We start from the raw sequence: 26,900 nt of genomic DNA on the forward strand, positions 1-26,900 counted from the left end.
TCATTTTGCAGTAGTAAATAGCATGTACTGTATGTGGGTCCTTTGTGTAGTGGTTAATGGATTCATCTTACACATGAAAGCTCCCTGGTTTGAGAGTAGGATTGGATACAAATCCACCCTCAGGGCGTCACAAGCCCAGATAAATGGGAACGTTGTGCCAGGAGGAGCAGCAAACTTGCTCATTCACATATTCTCCTTTTTAGCGGTTGTTTTGTCTGGTAATCACCTCTGGGTTAAAATACGAATGCATCCAGACTTTTTAAAAGCTAGAGCCACTTTGTGTCTCCATACTGAGACACAAAGTGGCACACCAAATCACCCAGGTACGAGTATGCGACTTATTTAACTTAATCTTATGAATATATACATTTAGCCTGGGTTTAGTTAAACGAATAACATGGATTTGTTAAAACATTTCCCCTGTCCAGAATGATATAACTGTCTCTTGATAATATTTTTTGTATTTTAAAGCTCTGCTAAACATAGCTATGAACAGCTGACTCATTTACATCAGTCATATCTGAGAGTTACCTGCTGTAGATTACCCAGAAACTAAGGCCGTTTGTATCTTGTTGACCGGCAGTATAAATTAATAAGGACACGTTAAAAAAATGTGCACATGTTGCTAAAGGCCTGGGGGAGAGCGAGCCCTTTAAATATCAACTTATGAGCTTATGAACTCTAACCTCTTTTTCTGAAAGCAGTTGAGGGGATGGGGGGGGGCAGAGGGGTCACACCTGACCGTTTCCAAATATGATTATGTCAGAATAAACTGATTATTTCAGGCATATGAGACAAATGTGCGTCACGGGCTAAATTTAAACACTATGTCTGAAGGCAAGGAGACAAAACGACCCGGTCAGATGTCCTCGTAGTGGAAGCTTTATTTCACATAACAAAAGCAACACGGCATATATTACATACAGAAATTAACATCTTGAAAAGGAAAGAACTGAATTTAAAATACAGGAAAAGTCTGAGAGTGCTGACTGCAGAAACAAGCGATAACGGGTGGTGTATTTAGAGATGGCCTGCGTATGGCCACTGTAACAGCTCCAGCAAACAAAGCCACCTCTCTTTCAGTCCGTTATTCACGTGTGGAGCCTCTCCCTGATCAGCATGCAGTTACACAGACGTCTGTTTGTAGTTCTTGGTGTCCAAAACCTTCTTTCCACACATTGCACAGATTCCTGGACACAACAGAGAGAGAAAAGAACAATGCAAAAATGGTTTAAGCAAGCATCATTATTTTATCAGAGGTTTTTGGCCTCTTTGGGGCAGCAGAACTGAACTGTGAACAGAAAACAGCAGCATCAGCTCCGTCTATCAAACTGATGAGTTTAAGTTAAATATTAACTCTCCTGTAACTATGCTTTTTGATCACATCAATTCCTGAGGAAGACCAGAGGTCCTTTTATCTGCAATATGCCCCAGCTCAGGGTTCCAGACTCCAAAAGGCATCTGGTGGAAAATCTGGGAGCATTATTGTTTCTCTAGCGAGTTCTTAATGTCCTGCCGAAAGCATGTTTTTCTCCAATTTTCCCTGTTCAATGACAGAAAAAGCACAAAGGGCAGGCAAATAAGAAATGACAGTAGAGACCTAAAATTTTGCATAATTCTGATGAAGAAGTGCATATTTCCTCAAAGTTTTTTTCCCCAGGAAAATGTGAGGCATCTGATGAAATGACCGATAGCCAAAACAGAAGGTCAAAAGCACAACTTCTCCAAGGCATTATAACAAGCCTATTCAAATGGCGGCCCAGAATCAACCAGCGAGTGGCCCTGCCTGTGGTCCTGGCAGAAACACAGAGAAAACGCAAAAAATTAATTAATTAATTAATTTAAAAAAATTAAAAATTCCTACAGTGTAGTGTAGACTGTGAATGCAACACTCCTAGTAGCCTAGCAATATTTAACCCACAATACACCATGATATAAACATATTAAACTATCATGTATGATGTGACAACAGCATGTCTTTCTCAGTCCAAAAGTGTAAAATTGACAATGAAAACTGTCGGTTTAACCCTGCCTGGACTGACAAATACTTATTCATTTTACCGCCAAATCCAAATGCCAAACCTATTTGTTTAATTTGCAGTGAGTGTGTTGCAGTACGTACGAAGGCACCACAATGACAAACACTAGACTTTCTACACAAACTTTCCAGAGCAATCTCAGGAGAGGGCTGCAAAGTTTAATTGCGAGTTTAATAATCTTACAACCGGAGTTGTACTACCATGGTGAGGGTCCTGTACAGCCCAAGAGAGAGCTGCAGCAGCTTCCCTTCGTGTTTGGTTCTTGGCGAAGAAGAAAAGGCCTTTCACAGATTCTGAAACCGTGAAATACTGCATGCTGGCTGTGGTGGATGCGGTGATAAGTGACGAAAAAACTAAAGTGTGACATCTGCTATTAAAAGCGTACCCCTGTCAGACAGTTCAAATATTCGTAGAGTTTAAGTTCTGGTGTCAGACAAGTTTGAAATGCTGTTAGATGACCTGAAGAAAACTGATGTAATGTCTATAGCAGGATATGGGTTCACAGACAGAACTGATATTGCACAGTTGTGCATATATGTCTGGTTTTTGGATGCAAAATTGCTCGGCTATTACCGTTAGAGGGACACACAGCTGGCGAAATAATGTTTGAGAAGATTTCAGCTCTTTTTGAGGAAAATGGTCTGGAAATGAAGCGTGTCTGTATACTTGTGACTAGGGCTGGGCGATATATCGAGTTTTTTTAAAAATATCGATATATTTTCATACGAGATACAAGATGTGACAATATCGTTTATATCGATATAGTCTATGTTACGTTATAATTATACTTGTGGAGCCGCAGGTTTGCCTCTCTTTCGTCCACTTTTGTCTCTACGCAACGTTACTCGGACTCGCCTCTCCTTCACTGAACACAGCGGAAAATCTCCGTTAGCGAGTTACCGTGCGTGGGGCTGGGCGGCGTCAACGTGTTAGCGAGCTAACAGCGCTAACGAGCTAACCGCGCTAAAGACATGCAGCCCGGAGGGGCTGCACGGCCTAAAATCCTTTCATTTTCTCAAAAATCGACAGTGCACCTTATGTATGAATTCTGGTTGTGCTTACTGACCGCGAACCGATTTTATGTGGTACACAGCGCTCAGCAATCTGTCAAAAAATTTTTTAATATGACTTTGCTAAGCTACGGAGCTGCACCGCTTGATGGATTGTCGGAGGATTACGGCTACCGAGGAGGAGCCTCGCGGAGTGATACGTACTGTGTGTGTATAAGGACCACAAATGGCACCTGTTCAGAGACGTGGTGCAGCTGTGAAATCTGTCTCTTTGTTATTATGCTCAGCGTCTATTAGTTTACATTTTGACTGCACAATTGTGAGCTTTTTGTTATGCACAAAAACAACATTGTTTTCTTTTATTTATGGACCATGATTATTTAATAAATGCTGATAATTTATTTTTGAGTAATTTCTTCATGTACATCTACGCTGTATGTAAATAAAAGTGCCCGTGTGACATCTGGGACACAGTGTGACTAAGAACTCTCTTTTTGTTCTTAACTTGTGGCTTTAAAAAAAAAAAAATCGAGATATATATCTTATATCGCCATCCAGCTAAAAAATATCGAGATATGAATTTTGGGTCAGATCGCCCAGCCCTACTTGTGACAGATGGGGCTCCATCCATGGCAGGAAAAGTGAGTGGTCAGCAAAATATTTATTTTAATTTGAAAGGGAATTATCAAAATTTTTTTTTTTTATTATTAGTATTTCAAATGTGCAAAAAAATAGTTTAGTTATAGCTCCCTTTTTTTTTTTTTTTAATGGACCTTTTGGTGTGCATTTGTGAGAGGTCACCAGATTTACAGGGGAAAAAGGAATAAAAAATTACATGTTTTTCAATACAGTTGTGTGGGTTTGAAATTGATCATGATCTGCTGCTTACTGGCTGCTAAAAAGTATCTGCCCCAGATAAATTCCTCGGTTTGAAAATCTGGCCCAACTAACTTCTTAGTTGAATAGCCATGCATTATAGGAATACATAACTGTTTTGACCTCACTTTCATGTTAAAGTTTACAAAAACATCCAAGCCTCAAGCAGGCTGTTCTTTTGTAACCCTGTTGTTGAATTCGTATTTGCCGAACCACGTGGGAATGAAGCTGTCATGCACTGTACTTTGCCCTACTCATCCTTTGTATTTGTTATTATATTTGCCCCTTGCTTCTTTATCTGGCCTGATTACCTGTAGCCACACTGGACCATGTAAGTAACATGAAGATCAACATATCTATACCTTTTGAGACGTAATGTCATTTGTATTATCTAATGTAAACAGCTAGCACTGTCAGCCATGCTACCTTTGAACTGTTAAACTAATCTTCTTGAAAGATTAAATCTTAGACCACTCAGGCAAATGCTGACTTCAGAACTACGGAAGAGGGACTGTTCATTGATCTGACTGACTCAAGAACAAAGATCTAGTCCAAGACCTTTAGTAGATATAAAATAGATTAAAGAGGGGGAAAAGCCCACCGCAGGTCAGAGTCCTCTCACATTCCCAGCTATTGCCACATCCTAATCTGAGCATTTTTGCCTCAATTTAAAGACAAAAAAAGAAAAATAAGTAGATGTGTCAGAAGCAGTTGCTTAACGGTTTTCAGAGCTTAAAGCTGTGAAGAAAAGCAAGACTACAAGTATAATGTTTACAAAGAACATCTGTGTATTGATCTGTGTATCATGCAGAGAGGCAGTTTTGTTAGAATCTGCTGAAAGCAATAAATGCATTCAAGTTTTGGACCCACAGTAGCATTCCTGCATGGTAAGCAGTGCGACTTTGTACCTTTCTTGTATGCACAGCCCTGGCAGTAGTGTGATCCAGCCTGATGAACTGAGCTCTTGCAGATCCTGCAGATAGCAAAGCCGGACTTGCTGTAAGGGTCGAACCTGCCATGGGAAAGAATTATAGACACATAACTACAGATGCAGTAAAGTTAGCGCCATGGCTGTAATGAATTAGCAAGTTAAAATGGTGATTTTCATGCGAGAAAGTATGTAGGTCTTCTATGTGAAAATAGAGACGCTGATGGCGCTCACCTGGCTTTCTTAGAAGTCAACATCTTATTCTCATTTAGTTTGCGCCCACCACTCTCTGATTGGAAAAAGCAGAAAGGATCCAATCAAACATCATCATTAAAGTAACATCACATTAAAACCACAAAAAAAGCTTCTGTGCAGGCCGGTAGTCCTGTATCACCACTCAGCCTACACTTGTGAAAAGAAAGTGCCCCATCTATCAGTTCTAAGCTTTTGCAGATCAGGACATAAATAAAAACTTCAAAAACAACATCAGATGAACAACAACACATCTTACACTGTGTGATTTTTTTCCTTGAACAAAAACTAAGCAGAAATGGATAAATTGTGTATAAAAACCTAAGTGAACAACATGATTCAGGCATGTGTTTATGCATAGTGGCATTTCCATTAGGTAGAGGTCTGGACTTTGACTGGGCCATTGCAAAACCTTGATTGTTTTACTTTTCAGACATTCAGCTGTAGATTCGCTGCTGCTCTTGGGATCATTGTCCTGTTGCATCAGCCAGATTTTAGCTGTTGGACAGAGGGCCTCACAGATAAGTCTATGATCAACTCAATGACTGCAAGGTGACCAGGTCCTGTGGCTGCAAAACAACCCCAGATCATAACTCCTTCCCCATCGTGTTTGTGCTGACAAGTTGTGTTTGATTTTCTCCATGCACAGTGTTACGCATTATGGCTATTCCGATCTCTTCTGTGCAAAGAACCTTGCTCCAAAAGTCTTTTGGTTTGTTCAGATGCAACTTGGCAAACCTAAGCTGTGCTGCCATGTTTGTGTTAGAGAAAAGAGGCTTTCTTCTGGTCTTGTGTGAATTTGCAGGCACATTCATTCCTGGGAAGATTGAAAGTTTTCCACTTTATAATAATTTTTAATCACTGTAGAATGAGCAAACTATAAACAGACTGATGAACAGCAACAAATGCTTCTCTAAGATCATTGCTGACATCTTTCTTCCTTGGCATCATGTTAAAATACACCTGAATGCTCCAGACAAGCAAACTGCTAAAACCTATGCTTTTATAGAGATGCTCACACTTGCTGATGATCAAACCAAAACTAAATGGATTTGATTATCAGTCCCTGAATGCTACCTACCCTCTTAATTCCTACAGTATGGGTGTTAGTTTTTACAGGACTGCAGGGTTATAGTAAAGGGATAAATTATGCTGAACTGACATTTTTCTTTGTGCTTCTGTGCTTTTGCACTGGAAAGATGAGCTAGGTCATTGGTAATGTCTGCCATGTGCTAACTGCCTAATGTTACTTATAGTGCATGGTGTCTGGCCAAAAAAAAAATGTCTAGCCCGTGCAACAGGGACACTGATTGATTAATGTACAGTTTATTGCCCACTTCAAATATGAAGAGAAAGGTTATACAAACCAGAAAGCACTGGATCTCAGTTAACTGTTCTCATAGACCAATGATTGATATCAGCTAAGTGGGTAAAAATCTTTATTCTTTCCTTTCATGTTTTTTCTGTAATTACCAGTAACAGATGCTAATAAGATGTGTTCTTGAGAGTAGCTTTACATTAAAAGTTATAGCCTTTGTTTCACTGGACAAGATTATTGGTTCTTTCATTTGGGGAGGGAAGCCACCTAGGGTTTCTAAAACGATGCAGATTTAGTGGAGGATTTGCATTACCTAATTTTCTAGCCTACTACTGGGCAGCTTACATCCATAAACTTTGCTACTGGCTAAAATCTTCTGGTTCCTCGTGGTGTAAATTGGAGCTATCATCATGTAAGGGCTCTTCTATACCAGCCTTGCTCTATTCCTCTTTATCCGTAAAACCCTCTCTGTATACTGATAATCAGGTGGTTCTTAACACACTCAAAATCTGGTTTCAGTTTAGACGGCACTTTAATTTTGTAATGCTATCTTCCTCGGGTCCTCTAAGCGACAACTATTTGTTTCCCCCTTCACTCTTGGACTCAACATTCTCAGTGTGGTGTGACAAGGGTATAAAACAGTTCAAACATTTATATGTGGATGGTGTTATCGATAATTTTCCCAATTTGTCTTCTCGTTACGATCTCCCTATTACCCATTTGTTTTGCCATTTTCAAATTTGAAATTTTGTTGCCAAGAGTTTCCCAAATTTCCCCTCTTTACCTCCAGAACAGCAGTGGGAAACTACGTTATCATTTATTCCTCATCACAGAGGAACCATTTCGAAACTCTATGATACTATCCTGTCTTTTAGTAACCACTCTAACGTTAAGCTTAAGTGTACATGGGAAGGAGACTTGGAATTCAAATACATGAGGAGTCTTGTGAACAGGCTATAGCGAGGGTACGGTCTTCCTCATTCCCGCGTGGTTCGGCAAATACGAATTCAACAACAGGGTTACAGCAGCCTGCTTGAGGCTTGGATGGTTTTGGAAACTTTAACATGAAAGTGAGGTCAAATCAGTTATGTATTCTTATAATGCATGGCTATTCAACTAAGAAGTTAGTTGGGCCAGATTTTCAAACCGAGGAATTTATCTGGGCCAGATACTTTTTTTGCAGCCAGTAAGCAGCAGATCATGATCAATTTCAAACCCACACAAACTTTTTCCCCTGTAAATCTGGTGACCTCTCACAAATGCACACCAAAAGGTCCATTTAAAAAAAAAGGGAGCTATAACTAAACTATTTTTTTTGCACATTTGAAATACTAATAATAAAAAAAAAACACCATTTTGATAATTCCTTTCAAATTAAAATAAATATTTTGCTGACCACTCACTTTTCCTGCCATGGATGGAGCCCCATCTGTCACAAGTATACAGACACGCTTCATTTCCAGACCATTTTCCTCAAAAAGAGCTGAAATCTTCTCAAACATTATTTCGCCAGCTGTGTGTCCCTCTAACGGTAATAGCCGAGCAATCACTTACACTTGATTCTACACAAAAGGATATTATAGCCTTCACATCCCTATTAGCGAGACGTTGGAAGTCTGTTAAGTATCCTACAATTTCCCGGTGGCTTAAAGACGTTATGTTTTTCTTAAAACTTGAAAAAATTAAATATACGTCGAGAGGTTGCACAGCCAAATTTTTCCACAAGTGGCAACCCTTTATTATACTGTTAAACTCCTGTAAAAACTATATATATATATATATATATATATATATATATATGGGGATGAGTTCCTGCCCCAAGTGGAGGAGTTCAAGTATCTCGGGGTCTTGTTCGCGAGTGATGGGAGAAGGGAGCCAGAGATCGACAGACGGATTGGGGCTGCAGCTGCAGTAATGCAGACGCTGCACCGGTCCGTCATGGTGAAGAGGGAACTGAGTGTAAAAGCGAAGCTCTCAATTTACCGGTCGATCTACGTCCCTACCCTCACCTATGGCCACGAGCTGTGGGTAGTGACCGAAAGAACGAGATCGCGGATACAAGCGGCAGAAATGAGCTTCCTCCGAAGGGTGGCTGGCCTCTCCCTTAGAGATAGGGTGAGAAGTTCGGCCATCCGGGAGGGGCTCAGAGTAGAGCCGCTGCTCCTCCACATCGAAAGGAGCCAGCTGAGGTGGTTTGGGCATCTGACAAGGATGCCCCCTGGGTGCCTCCTGGGTGAGGTGTTCCAGGCATGTCCCACCGGGAGGAGGCCCCGGGGCAGACCCAGGACACGCTGGAGAGATTATATCTCTCGGCTGGCCTGGGAACGCCTTGGTATTCCCCGGATAAGCTGGAGGAGGTGGCTGGGGAGAGGGAGGTCTGGGCCTCTTTGCTTAGGCTGCTGCCCCCGCGACCCGGCCCCGGATAAAGCGGATGAAGATGGATGGATGGATGGATGGATGGATGGATGGATGTATGTATGTATGTATGTATGTATGTATGTATGTATGTATGTATGTATGTATGTATGTATGTATGTATATATATATATATATATATATATATATATATATATATATATATATATATATATATATATATATATATATATATATAGAGAGAGAGAGAGAGAGAGCGAGAGAGCGAGCAGCTGGACAGCATAGTGGTTAGACTACACGCCTTTGGAGCAGAGGATCACAAGTTCGATTCCTGCCTGGGCCCTAAGGGTCCTAAGGCTAGATCCCCTATGCTAAGCAAACCTCTCGCAGATATATATAAGTATCGGTTAATTGTATTTCCGTAACTGCAAATACTGTGTTGTTTTCTTTTTTCAATAAAAATATTTACAAAAAAAACAAAACAAAAGGTTATAGCCTTATAGTTATAGCCTTCATCGAGTCCTCAGTGCTTAGGCTCAGTTCACCTTAGAATAACAACACATTTGCTCTGTGTGATTAGCCCGTCATAACTGGCAGATCTCAGGCCATCTATCAGTGTTTTCCTAACCACTTATCCAACTGTCATAGCATGGCATACACGGTACAGCAGACACAGCCACCAGAGAGAGACAGTTTTTCACTCTCAATTCCACATCTACAACTGATTTATAGTCAACCTAACAAGCATGTTATCATTCTGTGGAAGACACATCAGCTCCCAGAAGAAGTTTGAACCCAGAACCTTCTTGTAGTACGGTGACACTGCTAACCATTGTACCACACTAATCTCAGGGCAAACCTGGTATTTCCTTGTTTCTCACTTCAGCACTTACATAAACAATTAATGGTTAAAGAGTGTCATCTAGTGGTAAGAATTTAGTAAATGTTAACTTTAAAAGTAAAATTCTAAAAATTGGACCAAAATGAGAACCTTTAAAGTTCACAAAGTCACGTTATAACGTGTATAAATGTTTAAAACATATTCAACCATTTAAAAGAAATTTACTTTCTAATCTCATGATACATCAGTGGAGTTCTCTATGTGTCTGCTATGCCCTCCGGTCGTTTGGCCACTTCATGAAAGAAAGCTGCTCTTGCCTGTCTTTGTTGCAGTTCTCTCACACCTCACGCCAGAGCTGAACGGGATTATGCTTGTTTGCAAAATTCCATGTAATTAGCTCCAGCAGTAAGTGCCCCTTTCCATTTAGTTACCGAGCTAAGACATGCATGTTGATTCAGGATTACTTATAGTGATCTTGGGAGTTGAACTGTGGCAAACCTGTGGGACCTGCACTGTTCTGTTGTGTTTGGTTAAATTCACCTGTATGTTAGCAGAAGCTTTTGTGGCCAGACAGGGAGTGTAGGCTTTGTCTTTGCGTAGGCTTTGACATGTAACTTAGTGCTTCTTTTCTTTTTTAGCAATAAAAATAAGTGGGGGGTTTTCTGTTTACTTTATTACTGTAAATTGATTGTAAATAAATGCCTTGGTTGTTCGGCAATCTTGTATGGACGTTTGTGATTTGGTCTGCTGGTATGTTATGTTACACTCCATGTCCTCCATAAACTGCAGATAAAAGCCCTGTAGATATGCAAGTCAGAGATGATTGTAGGTTTATAATCTTGAGTTAATATCACCGGTTTAAAAGAAAAGAAAAGAGAATATCAGATCATCCCCAAAGTAAATGTATGTACATTCTGAATAATAGTAATAGTAAGTTTGGACTTCAAATTATTTCTTTCAACTGTTCCTTTTCCAAGGGTATAATTGTACAGAACACATCTTGAATGACTTTAAAAAACAAAAACAAAAAAACAGGTTTGGATTTTCTCTAATCCACACCGGGTCAAAAGTATACATACAGGATCAAAAATATACACGCAGAAGTTTTTCAATAAATGGTGCTGAATGTTCTACGGTGTATTTTAACCTGACAAGGCCAAAACCTCTTAACTTCTCCTTAGTGATCATGATTGACTACAACTGGTAGTTTCGCTTTGCTAACACAAAAATAATTTGTTTTACAGCACTCATTGGAGTCATCAATACTCAGAACAATGGGAAAGTCAAAGGAACTCTGTGAAGATCTAAGAAACAGAACTGTAGATTTACACAAATTAGGTACTTTTCTTGGAGCAATTTTAAACCACTGTGGACTCCAAAATCGTCAGTTCAAACAACTCTATGTAAATACAAACTACTTACATATGCTAGCACTTTGCCAAGGTTTGAATGAGGATGGAAACGAGGAATCACCAAGGCACAAGATTGGTCATGAACTAGAAATTTTTCGAACACCACTGTTCATTTCCACGGTGAAGTGACTTTTATACTGCAAAGGACTGGTGGTAGCATCATGCTGCCAGTGATACTGGTAGATTGCATAAAGTGGATGGAATCAAATAAGCAGCCAGAATTACGCCACAAACCTTATTGTTGTTTTTCTTTTGTTTGTTTTAAGTCATTCAAGATTTGTGCTGTACAATTATTCCACCCTATAAAAGCAACAAGGTTAAAGAAATCATTAAAAGCCCCAAATTCATGTTCATGAACGTATTTAAACTACTTTCCTTGAGTCACTTAGTATATAATGATTTATTTTTAATATTTTAAGTCAATGCTCCTAAGAATGTACAAAAAACCAAGAGAAATCACACACTAACTGAACGCTATTTCAGATTTTGGTTTAAAAGCTTAATTTCCCCCTCCCCGTTGTATTATCTATATATTTTCTGTTGTTTTTAATTGTGATCTTTCTATTTAATCTTCCAAAACTTCCAGCAGCCCTTGCACACTGGTGACATTATGCCATTGAACTGAAACAAATCCAGATTTTACTCTGTTCACCTGTTGTATTCCGGGCTCCATCCTTCCAGGTGTCAGGAGTGATGACCTTACCGAGCTTCTTCTCACCTGGAGATAAAAAGCAACCCAGCATATGTAACAAAAACAGCGCAGTGGATTTAAAGGAAATAAGCCTAGAAGGTGAAGGTATGTTTTCCTCAACCAAAGCAACAGTGAGGACAGTAATAACAACAGTTAGCATCACATAGCGTTAGCCAGCTTTCTAAGGATCATCGAGCTTCTCTTAACGGGAAAAAAGACATTAGAATTGAAGATCTAAAATAAATTAAATGATAGAAGAATGGCGAGATACCTACACTTTTCACAAACCATTGTCCTTTTTTGTTTGTTAAAATAGAAGCTGAAGCGTTAGCTGCGTTTAGCTTTCTCTGTTAATGTAAACTTCCGGTCGTTACTTCCGTTTCCGTGCAGCTCGCAAGCGATTGATTGGTCAAAGCCTAGATTTCAAATCTCAGATGCCATTGGTTAGTTGTACTGCCCTTCGGCGAGGGTCCAAGTAACCCGTTTTGTAATTGGTTGCAGTTTCCCTTGTTCATCTGTAAAGTGGACGAAAACCTCTAAGTTTTCTTTAAAAATTAAAAGTTTGCTGCTGCATTATTTCACACGTGTGAATATAACGTGTGAAATATAACGTGAAATACGTGTGAAATAATTAAATCCAATAAATAATAATAAAAATAACTTTTAAAGCTTACAAACAGTAGGCGACTGTAGCAGTCAGGCAGAGACAGTTTAAAGAACACTGAAGAATCTCGTTTTTCTATTTGCTGTCAGAATAACGTTATAGCAGTGAAAGTAGAAAAAGAATGGCTCTCACTGATAAATAATAGTTCACATCTAGCTACATGTGACAGTGTTCACATGTTCTGATTAAATGGGGAAACTGATTAAATAAAGGATTGTGTTCAAACAAGTATACCACAAACATACAATTTGTTTTCAACCAAAATAAATCTGAGGTAAAAGGGGCTTAAAACAAAATCCACAATAATAATAAAATGAACGGTGATTTATGGATGTAGTAAAGGAGGATATGGAGAGGGTTGGTGTGACAGATGAGCAGGGTAGTGGTAGGATGAGATGGAGGCAGATGATCCACAGACCCATAAAGGGAGCAGCTGAGAGATCTGAAAATGGATTAGAAAATGTTCTACACAAATATAAAAACACAAAAGTCTCAATGACTACTTTGTCACTTTGAATTGAATTACACTGGACCGATTGCATTGGCCCAGGTCTCACATGTGAAAGATGAGAAAAGCCCATCTCCCACCAGCCATTCTCACCACCTACTACAGAGGGAGTGTCGAGAGCATCCTGAGCAGCTGCATCACTGTCTGGTATGGAAACAGCACCGTGTTAGATCGCAAGACCATACAGCACAAAGTGAGAAAAGATCATTGGAGCCTCTCTTTCCTCCATCACAGACACTTATTGAACCTACTGCATCCACAAACCTACCAGCATTGTGGAGGACCCCACACACCTCTCACACACACTCTTCACCAACCTACTTTCTGGCAAGAGACACCGGAGCATTCACGCCCTCACTGCCAAACTGCGAAACAGTTTCTTCCTCCAAGCTGTCAGACTCCTGAAAACTCAGAGACTAGACTGGCAGACACACACCTTTATACATTCCATTACCTCAAGTACTTATTGCACAATGCTAAAGTCTTTTTGCACAACACAATGTCATTATTGCACCATCTCGTTTCTGTATGGTTCTGCTCTATCTGGTGTTGCACTGTTTTTTGCCATTTTTGCACACTTGTACTTTAATTAGTCTTGTGTTGATTTACTGTTATATGTAGTGCCATGGTATTGGATGAAAGCTTTCTAGTTTCACTGTGGCAGCAATAAATGTATACTAAATGCATGACTGTCTGTAATATATTTAAAGTTGTTAAAACTATAATTTACATTTATTGAACTTTGTCTTGCCTCATCTACAAGGAAGAAGTATTGCACTTTTATTTTGAAGTGAAAGCGGAAGTGAGCTTGGTTCCATGTTTACGGAAACAAGGTCAAGCGATTCATCTATGGATGTTACCTGTGCTACAATTCCAGCGTTACGTTGAGGTTTAAAGTGTTTTGTGTTCAATTTGTCGGTGTCCTGCTGTAGTTCGGTACAGCCTTCACAATGTGGGACCATGAAATCAGAGCCATGGCGTCCACTCACGCTATCATCGCCGCTTCGGTGTTCATGGCGACGGTGCTACCTGCTGTGCTCCTACCGGGCTTCTCGGTGTACGGCACACACCTGCTGTGGCTCTACTCGGTGTCCGCTGCGGTCACCGCGGTCAGCGTGGCCGTGTTCTGGCTGCTCGGGATCACACCGCCCGCCAAGAAGCACACGCTGGGATACAAGGTGCTGATAACGCTTTAATAACGATGGATTAATGCCCGCAGTGCCACATGGGCTGTTTTATTATTTTTTTTAAAAGTACAATAAATGCAGTTTTTAAATGAGGGTTTCATTTGTTAAGGGGGAAAAGCTTTCCAAACCGACCTGGCACTGTGTGAAACACTAATTGCCCCATTCAAATTTTGTCTTGCTAGCCCACAGAATATTTCCCCAAAATTCTTAGGGGATGAATAAGATGCTGTTTGGCAAATATGAGACCAGCAGTGGTTTTGTCCTCGGATCTCTTCCATGGATGCTATTATTGCCCAGTCTTTGTTTGTGGATTGTGGTGTAATGTGTTCCTCTTAGACTACTTCACTTTGTCAACAGGCTCTGTTCAAGTGATGTTTTAATTCAACAGGTCTGGCAGTAATCAGGACAGGGTATGGCAAGTAAAATTGAAGTTGCCTTTCCAAAAAAAAGAAAAACATCTTGACTTATTTGTATATAAATTAATGTGAATACTTGACTCTTGCATGTTCATCAAACCAATATATTTTTTTCCCCAGGAAGTGATCTTTTTATATCTGGATCTTAAAAGTTTGACTGTTTTCTCGCTGTTTTTTTTTTCTGCAGCTGTCGAGGTTGCTTCGCTCCTGCCTGTACTTCTTCCTGTCGTGCCTGTTCTTCCACACTGTTGTCGTTTTATACGGAGCTCCACTGATTGAGTGAGTTATTGTTTTGTGAAACAGAGGTTGATAAAGAGAGACGCAGAGAGTAGCGATCACGACAGTAATACACAATAAACTGAGGATCCATGGAAGGATCACACATAAATGAATGAAAACAGCTGGCAACTACAGAAATCTTCAAACCCTGAAAGGATTCTGTCACTTATACAAAGTCAAGTGTTTTACTTTGTCTCTGCTTGCTTTTTATGTGCGTTTTAAAAATTCTTTTTCTACAAAACTGTCAATAACTCTCTTATTGCAGTTGTCGTTGATACCGTGAACCTATCATTTCTTACAGATCTGCCTTAGAAACATTCTCCCTTGCTGTGTTGCTGACTTCGTTAACCACGCTGAGGTGTCTTTGTGTCCTCGGCCCCAACGTCCAGGCCTGGATACGAGTCTTCAGTCGCCATGGGTAAGGCTGAAATCATTTTCCTTCTCTTTCTTTCCTCCTGGCTTTTCACATGTCTCTGTGTCGAAGATAGTAACTGTTCTTGCTTTTTCTTTGTCTCCGGCTCCAGAGCTATGTCTGTGTGGGACACCTGCCTGCAGATCACTGTGGCCTGCACACTTGTTGGAGCCTGGGTTGGAGCATTCCCCATACCTCTGGACTGGGATAGGCCCTGGCAGGTAATTCTATGCATGGACAAAGCGTATACTCATGGATTTGTATCCTCACATTAGGTCTTATACAGTCTGTGACCTAACCCAGCAAACATTTTGACTTTGAGTACTCGGTCGGCTTATAGTCCACGTTTAAACCTGGTTCAAAAAATTTTCAGCAATTAAAAGTTGTGCTGACATTGTCTTCTGATGGACGTGTAGTTCTTGAACACTGCTTCGATTTTATAGCAAATGCACGTTTGTGTGCTTTTATAACTTTTATGAAAGATACCAAAAGAGAGACTTTAATTGTTACCTTTACTCCGAAGAGTATTTTATATCTCACTGGTCCTTTGTCAGTTTGTATGTTCTTGTCTCTCCAACCAGAGATATCAGTGTAGGAAACAAAGAAGAGGCACTAAGAGAAAGGAGTCAAGGCATTTTGCCATAATCAGACATCATTGCTTGGGAGCCTCAGTCAGCACCCATATCAATTAAATATGACCTGTAGCATGTGACTTTTTTATGTTTAGGCTTGTTTTTCATTAAATTACATGCTACAGTTTAATAAAAGGGTTCCTGATATTTCCTCTACACACATTCATATCATTTAGATCAAAATAACACAAGAAGTGGCTCAGTCAGTAGTCTGGCTGTGGCACTTCGTAAGCAAATTAGTTGGCAATGAAGGTACATTCAGTACTTTTTCTTTCCCCAAGTGTCGACGCAGCAGATGGATCTAAATGTTTAATTTGGCACAGAATTTGTGCCAGATGCCCTTCCTGTCACAACCTACACATTTATCTGAGCTTGTGACCCTGAGATTGGGTTTGTGTCTTCTGGTCTGAAACCAGGGATCTTTTCCATCCCTGGTTTAATTTGTTAACCACTACAGCACGGAGAATCAAATGTCAATTTTAATTTTTTTTTTGCAAATAACATGAATATTGCTTACTTTGGAAGAGAGAGTCTGACTAAACCTCTAATCTACTGTATGTGGAAATATTCTCTATCCACAGTGCAGTTTTTGCTCTTAAGACCAGGGAACTAACACGACCATTTAAACCATATTACCCGCGAAGCCTCTCTTAGATTTTTTTTTTTTGAGGTTTTCTCAAATTACTATTGGATTCACAAAGGCCTCTTAACTGCACGGACTTAAATTAAAGTAAATTACTGGTTTCATTTTGATGAATGGAGGAGGTGGATGTCCTTGTGATTTCATTATTCCATTAAAAGTACCTTTAAAATGACCTTAAATGGGTACTTTTCTGCTTTGTTAGTTGGTGAGTAGCAAAAGTGTTGTAGAAGGGAAACAAGGAAGAGAAAACAACAGGAAAAAATTGGAATACACATGTATTAATAGCAGCAACATCAGGCTGATGCTCTGTAGCGACAGAAGTGAAGATTGTCTTTCAAAAGCATGAATGAAGTGATAGGTTGCTATGGTGATATAACACAAGTGTGCCACAGGATGATACTGGGCACTAACCTGCATGAAGCTGGTGTGGTAGCTGTCAGAGTGAAAAAAAAACTGGTGTAAATTACACATTTTTTTTGTAGCTGATTTAAGTTCTTAACTTCCAAATTCTCCACGATGATTTTTCTAAGCACTGGACAGAGTAATCAGCCAATGAATAATGAATTAGATTGTTTTGTTTTGTTTAATGGAAAATGGAACACATTAAAGTTATAATTGCACAGGGAATTCTGTGTAAAATGACTGAGGGAAAATGCAGAGGTAATTGGGGTGTAACTCAAATTGACAGACTAATAGTTCAGCTTCTCTTTGATGTATCGGACCAGTGTCAAGCTTTTAGTCAACAATCATGCTCACTTCTCTACTACTTCTTTTTTTGTAGGTCTGGCCTGTTTCCTGCAGTTTGGGCTCTTTGTTTGGCTACCTGACCGGGCTGGTTGCAGCTCCAGCGTGGATCCATTATCACCGCAAACAGCTCACATACAAGTGCAAGTGATAGTCAGACACACGTGTATTATGCCTGTGCTTATGCGAATGTATCCACGATGGCGTGACTCCTGATCCTGCTGAATTTCTCTCACTTTTTATTATTTATTTGGGAGCATTCACCCCCTTTGCAGCCTGTAGGGTTGTGAGGCAGTTTTGTAAAAGCTCAGAGGTATTATTTTGTACATGTGATGGCTGAAACGGAACATTTTTAAACGTAATAAAATATTTTCTTCGTTAACAATGTGTATTTACTTGTGAAATTGGGCGATTAAAGCTCCTTGACGTCAGTATGTGTGTTTCTGAAAAACCTGCAGGTGGTGCTGTTGGTTCGCCACCTGTGTGCGTGTGTTTATGTGAAGGTGAGGAGAGTTTTAATGAAAGCAACAGACTGAGGCTCATTTGCAGTGAAATGCAAAGTAATCAGTATTATGGTTGGATGGCCATTTGTTGAGAGAGTCATGAGAGGAAGTTAGAAAATTAAAGAGAAAATGTAAACCTGCTGCAGAGTTGGCTTCCATTCTCTCTCTCACACACACACAGACGCTATTCTGCACCTGAAGCCAACTGCTGATGAATACTGTTCCTTTTTAAACGACCATTAATCTCGCTCCAACTCTATTTCAACACCCTCTCCGCCTCCCCAGCTCCCATTCCACCTTTTTCACATCCTTGGGCAACCATATTGATTCACTTTCATTTCGAGGACATTAATTTCCCTCCTTTCACGCCGCACCACATCTCTTAGTCCTCCCTTGCACCCAGTCACCGCAATGAAATGTACATTTTCCAGAACGGAATGTGAAACTGAAAGGTAAATGAGTGATGTTCCTTGCAAATTGTCCGAATGATTGGTATACACAAGTAATTATGGCCAAGATTTAAAATTAAAAAAGCGGAAGAAATTGTCGGTTATCTTTGCTGTTTGAGCATTTTGTGCTGGAAAGTTTCAGTAAAAAAATCAGAAGCAAAGCTGCCCAATAGCCCTGTGCTTGAACTCCTTCCTTGTTGCCAGGGAAAAAACAGCCTGAAGGAAACAGATGAAAGATGGAGCAGAGGAAAGTCTTTGAAAGTCTACATATGCTTACAGCATCAATCTTTCCCTTTCTCTCTTTGATGAAACTCAATCTGACCTCATGCTGTTAACTCTATTACCCTTTGTGCTCCATGCTTTTCTTTTCTTTTCTGTTTTTTTAAATTTTACACTTCACTTCTGATGCGTCATTACATGTGGAGAGCAGGGGAGTTGGAGAGGAGGGCTTTGGAAGAGCATAAGGTATGATCAAACAGGTATCACGCTGACCTTGTGCATTGTATTAAAACGCTAAGTCTTTAAAAAAAAGCTACGATTAGATATGTTTTTGAGTCCTTTGAGGGTTATTTTGCAGGTGTAGTCTATTTACTCTGAGGACTGAAATCTGGTTGAAGTTGCTTTGTTCGTGTGCTCAGTCATCTGTGGCCTTTTCAATCTGTGAGACAAGCACAAGGCCCTTCATTCACGCACACACACACACACACACACACACACAAAAGCTGCTGCTTCACAAATTGTTCCCCACATTCAATCTCAGAGAACTTTATTTATTCATTATTTGTTCTCAGGCAGCTCTATTGTAGCGGGGCATTGTGAGGAGAGGTAATTTGTCCTCTCTGCCCGTCCTCTCTCCTCAGCCTTTTTCTCCAGGGCGGCTGTGGTATGCATGTATTTGCAGAACTGTTATGTTTCTGCTTTGCTGAAAGAGAGTAGCAGACTGAAACCAGCCGGGTCCTCTGCTCTCTCTCTCTGGTGTTACCCCAAATCCAGCCTGCCAGAATGAGTATTTTTAAGAGTAGTATTTTTAAGATTCCTCATGCTGCTGACAGCACACCGAATTAAAACACATCTCTACATGCCGTTCTGTGCAGCCTTTGAACATTTTTTTTTTTTTAGATCATCTTGGTTTGACAGCCTGCACATTAAATGTAAGGCTGTGTCTCATAACTCTCTGCCAAGCTAGGAGCTGAGATGACTCTTGAACAGGCTAAGGAAGAATACATTAAATTTGGGTGCTGATCTGGATCACTGTGTTTAAAATTGTGAAGTAAGCCACTGGCCTTTAAAGAGGAGATTGCTCTTAAAGTGCCCCTCAATTTGTCTCTTTTTCACCTGCTTCAGCAAGAAAGTCAAACATCTTATTAATGAAAGGGAGATTTTTCTCAGGAGATGGTGGATACCACTCAAACACCAGTATTCACAGCCGAGTGAATATTGGATTCATAAATTATACCAAATTTAAGAATGTGTATTAACTTCTCATTATTATAAATATTTAATAAACTAGTCGCATGGCAGAAACTCACTGCATTTAGGCATCTAGACAAGACGTGATTTAAGCGTTTGAATGTGGTATGGTTGTTATTGCCATGTTAGTGGCTGTTTACTGGGATTTTCCCACACAACCATCTCACGATTTTACACAAATATTCCAAAAAGAGCAAATATCCAGCGAGTGACAGGTATCTGGGTAAAAATGCCATATTGAGAGATCAGAGGAGAATGCCCAGACTACTTCAACCTGACAGGAAGGCCACAGTAACTCAAATAACAACCACTTGTTGCAAACAAGGTACACAGAAAAGCATCTCTGAATGCATAACACATTGAAACTAGAAGCAGGAGACCACGGCAGGTGCCACTTCTGTTAGCTAAGAACAGGAAACTGACGCAACAATTCACGCTGGCTCACCAAAATTAGACAACAGAAGACTAAAAATATTGCCTGGTCTGTTTGATAGTATCATCCCAATATGGACCAAAACCTCCAAGGAATGTTTTCAGCACCTTGTTGAATCAGTGCCACAAAGAGTTAAGGTAGATCTGAAGGCAAAGGGGGTACAAACCCAGTACTGGCAAAGTGTACCAGCTGAGTGTTACTGCCTGATGTGCCGGGAATTTACAAACACGGTAGTAAGACAAGTAATGCAATTAAATAATAAAAAGGCTAGTGTTTTCTTTCTCATGCAGTAGAAATTATTTACCTTTATTTAAAAGAAAATTGATTTTATCCATCCTGGCGATGCAGCTCTTGAGAGGTAATAATGGATCAGTTCTAGACTGGATCAGCCGCAGGGATGCTCTGCTGTGATTGATGGCTTGGTTTAAAGTAGGCTGGCGGATTGATGTTTTGAAATATACCCCGTCAGAAGAAAAAAAAGGCTTATTAATCACAGAGAATTTTATGCCTACTTAACTCCTGATAAAATAAAAAGATAGCATGACATGATAGTCAAGTTCCACATGTAAACAGCTCCTTCAAAGAGGGATTCAGATTTCAATTTTCTCCCGATGAGTCACACCCACGCGTCATTTAACACCCTTCTTCTTACACTCAGTCTCTTGCTCCTCACGTCCCACTTTCTTCCTGCGTTTTGTTTCTCGTTTTCCCCCAATTTCTTCTATTCACACTCCGGTGTGCTCTTCATTAACAGTTAGAGCGGTGTGTCGCACATATGTTATTGCAGAGCTCTTGTGTCTCTTCTATCTACTCCAAGGGCGACAACAAAGGGTCTGTTGTTACTGAGGAGAGTTCAAGTGGGCTATCATGATGCAAGAGGGGATGCTGAAGGATTCCTTGATAAAAAGCAGGTACAAATCAAAACAAGACGTGAGATGACTCTCTTAAAAAGAGCTCCGCATGATGAATATGCTTTTAGAGAAACAAGGGGATGATAGTGACTAAAAGAAAGTGGCCGGAAAGAGGATGCCTGAGCAGGAGATTTATTTTTTATTAGATTTGTTAGCCATGTTAGGCTCTCTGCTGACTTAATGGTTAGTCCACTGTTTTGGTTTAGATTTGATCTCAACAGCTATTCGATGCATTTCCATGAAATTTAGTTTGAGATACTTTTTGGTACCCCGAGGATGTATCCTAATGACCTCATCTAATTTCGCTGTTTAAATTTGGCATTTATAACCAGTGAAAAACTTTTTTTCTCATTTGTTTTTATTGAGAGTCTTACTCATACACCCACTTCAGGTCTCTAATTGCTTTAAATGGTGGCAAGCCAAAAAAATAGGCAGCGCTGTTTTTGGAGAGCCTTCCTGTTAAACATCACCCAGTCTGAAGCCAGCCATCCAGAAGATTGCATAGTATAATTAAATGGGGGATAAATCATCCTTTTCCTTATTTTCTAACATGCAGGGTGCTTAACAAATTTATCTGACCACCTGTTAACAGAAATATTTTAGAAATCTGCCAAAAACTACTTTAAAACTAAAAATTATAATTATAAAATTATATTCTTATTGTTATTTGTGAGACTTTAAATTCTTGCTTTTCAATGTTAAATGTTGTTTGTTAAAGTTCTTGAAATAGCTTGGGATGAAACTTTTGTGCGATCTATCTTTAAACCCACTAAATGCCAAATTTGTTCAATAGGATTCAAGTCTGGACTTTGACTTGGCCACTCCATTAGTACTCCAGAATCCTCTTTCTTGGTCAGAGTCTCTGCACATTTTGAAGGATGTTCGGCATCATTGCCAACTGGTTTTATCATCTAAGAAACATTTCTAAACTCAGACTACTGGTGTCAAAGGCAGAACTTGAGATGATTATTCATGCTTTTATTTCTCCTGGTTTGGATTATTGTAATGGTCTTTTTACTTGTTTCAACAAATCAGCTTTGGATCGCCTTCATACTGTACAGGATGCTGGGGCAAGACTTTTAACTGGCACTAACAAGACGTCACTTATTACTCCAGTTTTGGCTTCTCTTCATTGGTTTCATTTTAACATTTTAGTTTTAACTTTTAGAGCTCTACATGGTAAAGCTCCCCAGTATATCTCTGACCTGTTGAAACCTCAGGCTTCTTCCTGAGCACTTAGGTCTTCAGGTCAGAAGTTACTGTTGGTCCCATGTACTATGTTCAAAACACGTGGGGATCAGGCTTTTCAGGCACTGGCACCAAGGCTGTGGATTTCTCTTCCGTTGTGTTTACGTTGTGTAGACTACACTGACTCTTTTAAAAAGCAGCTGAAGACATTTCTATAAAAATGAGCTTTTAATTATTTTTTTCATTGTTTTATAATTTTAGTTTATTTATATTTCTGGTTTTATTGTTAAGCACTTGGTGATTTTTATCTATGAAAAATGCTCTATAAATACATTTTACTTACTTGTTATATGAGCACATAACCAGTCAGTGTCAGTCCTGATTGTTCTGGTACACCTTCCTGTTCATCATACTGTTGATTTTCACTTGCCCACACCATCTCCACAAATGGAACTCCATGCCATAATGGGATCTCCACTTTGTTGCATTGTGGGTGTAATGGATGTAGCATCAAATCGGTCTCCAGCTGTTCTGCTGACATAAGCGCAACAATGCTGAGTGAAGAGTTCAATCTTGGACTCATTTGAACTTTTTCCAGTTCAGTGTTTGCACTCCCAGGATTTCTGCAGTCCTCAATAAGGGCTTTTTAGCAGCTTTTTTTCCTTTAAGTCTTGCTCGTTCGATCGTCTCCTTGTTTTCATTCTGGATAACTTCTCAGACAGATCTAGAAGCATGTTATCTCTGCATGACAATCCCCAGCGGCCTTCTTTCTGTTTCTAGTACCTAAAATCTTGAGATTCCTCACATCTGTTACGATCAGCTTTTATTTTTTGCCTCTTCTTCGGCACATTTTGTAATTACCCGTGTCGGTGGATGACTACAAGGCATACTTGATCACACTGTGAGAACATTTTGTGTCTTAGAGATTCTTTCCTTTTTAGCGAGTTCCTTTTTGAACAGGAGGGAGGGATTTTTAAATTGAATTCACATTTTTATAGACAAATTAGAGCCAGCGCACTTGACTTCCACAAAAAGCCAGAAATTAATCAAGCATAACATTCAACCACTATAACAATTTTTTCTGTCCAGGATTGCAAGTAAATAACTGTAATTTCGCATCTTAATCACTAAAATAATAACATGCTTCACTATTTTATTTCTACTTTTTTGCCAAACAGTGAATTTTAAAACTCATGAAAAACAACAATAACTATATCTGACATTCTGCATTCTGATTAAAGAGCTTGTGCATTCTGGTAACTTAAACCTCAAAGAAACATTTTTTTTTTTTTTAAATTTACTACTAAATTAATGCTCCTGTGAACATGATGATGATGTATTTACACAATATTAGACCACTACACAACCCTACATTGAGTGCTGGTCTAATAAATTTGTCAAGCCCTGTATATATATACTGTTACAATACTGGGTGCTCATATCAAACATGGGAGAGGTATAAAGAAAAACAAAAAGAGCTCATGTACAAGTGCATGGGAGCTAAAACATCAAACTTTCAATGGTTATAAATGCTGTTTCAGAATATTTTTTTAAGTCCTTGGCTCTTGATGAGGTCAGCGAGAACTGTTAAAACCTGTTTGTGAGTTGTGAGGAGCTGCCTGCCAGAAGAAATTTGGCTTAAAGTGAAGGTGGCGTTAAAAGGAAAAGAGCAGAGCATGAACTGAGGACCTTCACTAAAGCACATTTAATGCTGTAAATTATGCAAAGCTGCTGGGTCCAAAAATTAAAAATTTGAAGCTGGAAATGAGCCAATTAAGTCTACTTTAATCACTAGTTGCAATCAGACATTAGCTTACACTTGGTATCCCGTTATCTTCGGCGATGGTCTGGATATCAGATATATTCACTTCAATCTGATTCTGCTTTTCTCTTCGGCAGTGACAAACCACAAAAACTGAACAGATTGAGGTCAGGTGGCCTTGATCACTCTGGGCTGAAATAGCCACGTTTTCTTTAAAAGCAGAGGAAAAAAAATCTGGAGGAGGCTACAAGCTGTGGGAGTGCAGCCTCACAAGCATAATGTGAACCCCAACTCTTGCTACACAATCAGAGGGAAAAGGCACATCAAGTCATAACAGCTTACTGCACTATAGCGGATGATAATGGCTTGCGGTTTTTAAACACTTTCACTGCACTTACATTCTTGGAAGAGAAAAACTTCCTCTGATGTCTCAAGATCAGGGATTACATCATTGAGACTGGAAAGGAATATAATTCTGATGGAAATTTTTATTTGGTATAAAATATATAAAAACAGACAGGCTAATAATGCCAAATGATATTGGTTTTCGGAAACAAGAAGCAAAAGTCTGCTGGAATCCAAAAGGATGGAGGATTTTTTCCCAGATTTTTGACTTGATTTTATTTCTTGATTTTATTCACAATGACAAAGACTGCTAGAGAAATAAGTTTCGATAAACTTTAAATTGCTTTTGCCTGCCAGTGGGAAAAGCCATCACATAGATATGGCTGCAGACAAACACTCCTAAAAACTACTGAACTGCAACTTCAATTATAAAAAAATATAATGGAAAAACTGTATCCACACAGGTATGCACACATGGGTATTCACAGACGCGGACTAAAGCTTTCTTGGCTGCTGCCTCAAAGCACACTGTGCGCTGTCTATCTTGCGTGCTGCACAATATCGTTTATTACTTAGTAAATACTGATATCTATGACTAGCTAGTTTATTGTGATGGTGCTTTGTTTTCTCTATTATTATGTTGCTCTTTGTTGTTTGCTGTCTCCTCTGTTTGTTTGTTTGTTTTTTCTCCATACAGGTGACCCAGGAGTTTTTTTTTTTTTTTTGTTTTTTTTTGTCTCTCTTCCCCCCCCTTCTCACCGTCTCTTCTCCCCTTTGGTTTTCTTTCTTTCTCTCCCCCTCTCTCTCTCATTCATTCCCCCTGTCCTATTTATTAAAAAAAAAAAAAAAAAAAAAAAAAAATGACAAAGGATGAACTGAAGCTCTGCCATCACGTAATGTCGCATACTGCTGTTTCTGATGTCATTTAAAAAAAAAAAAAGAAAAAAAAAAAAAAAAAGGAAAAACTGTATTCATCTCAAGAGCAAAATAGGATCTGTATATAAAATCTTATATGCACAGTAACTGAGCACCTTATTAGGAACACACCGTGCCTTCCATTGCAATTCGAGCTGCTTCACTTCTTGGTGGCATGGATTAAGAGGAGATATTGCTTCACTCTACCACATCATTTCTCTGAGATGTCTAATGCTTTGGTTACCACGCTTCAAGCAGCCATTAGAAACATTTTAGCCATAAAAGGGGTGCAGACGGTAAGGAGGAATAGTCAGTTCGATTCATATTAAGAGGCTTAATCCGTGCCAAGAAAACTATCCCCACACCACAGCTAGTTTAAACTTTTGACATGAGGCAGGTTGGGTCTGTGGATTCATACAGCCAGTACAAAATTCTGGCCTCACCATCTGTGTTCCTCAGCAGAAGTTGAGCTTCATCGGACCAGACTACATTTTCCCAGTCTTCAGCTGGCCACTTTTGGTGAGCCTGTGCCCACTGCAGCCTCACATTTGTCTTTGCGGCCGACAGGAGGGGAGCCCAGCACGGCCTTCTGCCGCTGAACACAATTTTCATTTTGAGATACTTTTCTGCTCACCAAAGTTAGCGTCTACTTTCTGTCAGCTCCAATTGGTCATCAAGGGACAGCATTTAACAAAAAAAAAGAAGAAGAAAAAAAAAAAGAAGTAAAACCCATGCCAGCAAATCCTGGGAGATTGGTAGTTTCAGAGAAACTCAAACCATCTGGCACTACCAGCACCGTCAGTGACAACTCATTTCCTCTCGTTCTGGTGTTTGGGATAATTAACCAGCTTGTGTGTGCACACCTGTACAGAAATCCAATACATTTACTGAAGCACTGTAGTAGACACAGTTTGATTGTTTAAAAGGAAACAAATATGCTGCTTTGGTAGAATAGCTTTTCGTGAGTTACAATACAAAATAATCCTCATTTTTCTTATACTTGATGCAGCCCTTCAGTTCATCCTGTCTGAAACAAACCCTCTCTCTCTGTTTAAGGCAGCTTTCTTCTGATTGGCCGTCCTTTGTAAACACAAGGTTTGAATAACAGATGGGTGGGGCTTCTATGGTGGCATCCAGAGATGATCATGCTAGTTCTGCTTCCCCCCCCCCCACATTTTTTTTAAAATCACCAATATTTTTAAAATACAGTACCGTGCAAAAGTCCTGAGCCACCCATTGTTTTATTCAAGTTTTTGCTAGTAAAATGGGAAATAGTTGCCGTTTTAACCCTTTCCTGGCCTCCTCTATTCATACTGATAATTTGAACCAAAAATGTCAAATGGATTTATCACTCCATAAGAGCTGCTACCACTGAGTTTCAGTTCAGTTCTTGTGTAATTTGGCATGTTTCAGCCTTTTCTCCCCATTTCTCATCCTTAACACCATTTCAGACAAGGATTCAGTGAACAGTAGATGGACCAGGTACATTTCTCAGGTCCTGTGTCACATCTTTGCAGGATTTTTTTTTCCTTCTATTTTCAAGGGTCTTGACCTCCACTTGTTCAGCTTCTTCTGTTTTTTTTTTTTTTTTTTTTTTAAATGACACATTGCACACGAGGCTGAGATATAATCGGATATTTCTTTTCAGCTCACAGCCCTTTTAACTCATTGATGCAAGCACACCATTTTATGCTGG

General features: G+C 39.6%; 2 protein-coding genes across 2 annotated transcripts; one reads left to right on the forward strand and one right to left on the reverse strand.

Moving 5' to 3' along the window:
• Window positions 1–871: 871 nt before the first annotated feature.
• cript (cysteine-rich PDZ-binding protein) lies at window positions 872–12,122 on the reverse strand. Its single transcript, XM_085360902.1, has 5 exons — window positions 12,019–12,122; window positions 11,705–11,770; window positions 5,088–5,142; window positions 4,834–4,937; window positions 872–1,190 (listed from the first exon to the last, which is right to left on the reverse strand). Exons 1-5 carry the CDS (start codon window positions 12,032–12,034, stop codon window positions 1,126–1,128), a joined length of 306 nt encoding a protein of 101 aa, XP_085217028.1. The 5' UTR covers window positions 12,035–12,122; the 3' UTR covers window positions 872–1,125.
• Window positions 12,123–13,773: 1,651 nt separating this feature from the next.
• Window positions 13,774–17,567, forward strand: pigf (phosphatidylinositol glycan anchor biosynthesis, class F). The gene is made up of 5 exons (XM_085360903.1): window positions 13,774–14,093; window positions 14,706–14,797; window positions 15,099–15,215; window positions 15,322–15,430; window positions 17,266–17,567. Exons 1-5 carry the CDS (start codon window positions 13,866–13,868, stop codon window positions 17,377–17,379), a joined length of 660 nt encoding a protein of 219 aa, XP_085217029.1. The 5' UTR covers window positions 13,774–13,865; the 3' UTR covers window positions 17,380–17,567.
• Window positions 17,568–26,900: the final 9,333 nt, after the last annotated feature.

This window comes from Diplotaxodon limnothrissa, linkage group LG8, assembly GCF_057381915.1.
Source record: "Diplotaxodon limnothrissa isolate DT_005_m linkage group LG8, D_limnothrissa_male_GT1.1, whole genome shotgun sequence".
Classification (NCBI taxonomy): domain Eukaryota; kingdom Metazoa; phylum Chordata; class Actinopteri; order Cichliformes; family Cichlidae; genus Diplotaxodon; species Diplotaxodon limnothrissa.

Coding starts and splice junctions, on each gene's coding strand:
- cript (XM_085360902.1), bottom strand. Junction 4,938..5,087: donor TTGACTTCTAAGAAAGCCAG/GTGAGCGCCATC, acceptor TTCCCATGGCAG/GTTCGACCCTTACAGCAAGT. Junction 1,191..4,833: donor GGGCTGTGCATACAAGAAAG/GTACAAAGTCGC, acceptor TGTTGTGTCCAG/GAATCTGTGCAATGTGTGGA.
- pigf (XM_085360903.1), top strand. CDS start 13,866: ATGTGGGACCATGAAATCAGAGCCATGGCGTCCACTCACGCTATCATC. Junction 14,094..14,705: donor AGCACACGCTGGGATACAAG/GTGCTGATAACG, acceptor TTTTTTCTGCAG/CTGTCGAGGTTGCTTCGCTC. Junction 15,431..17,265: donor ACTGGGATAGGCCCTGGCAG/GTAATTCTATGC, acceptor CTTTTTTTGTAG/GTCTGGCCTGTTTCCTGCAG.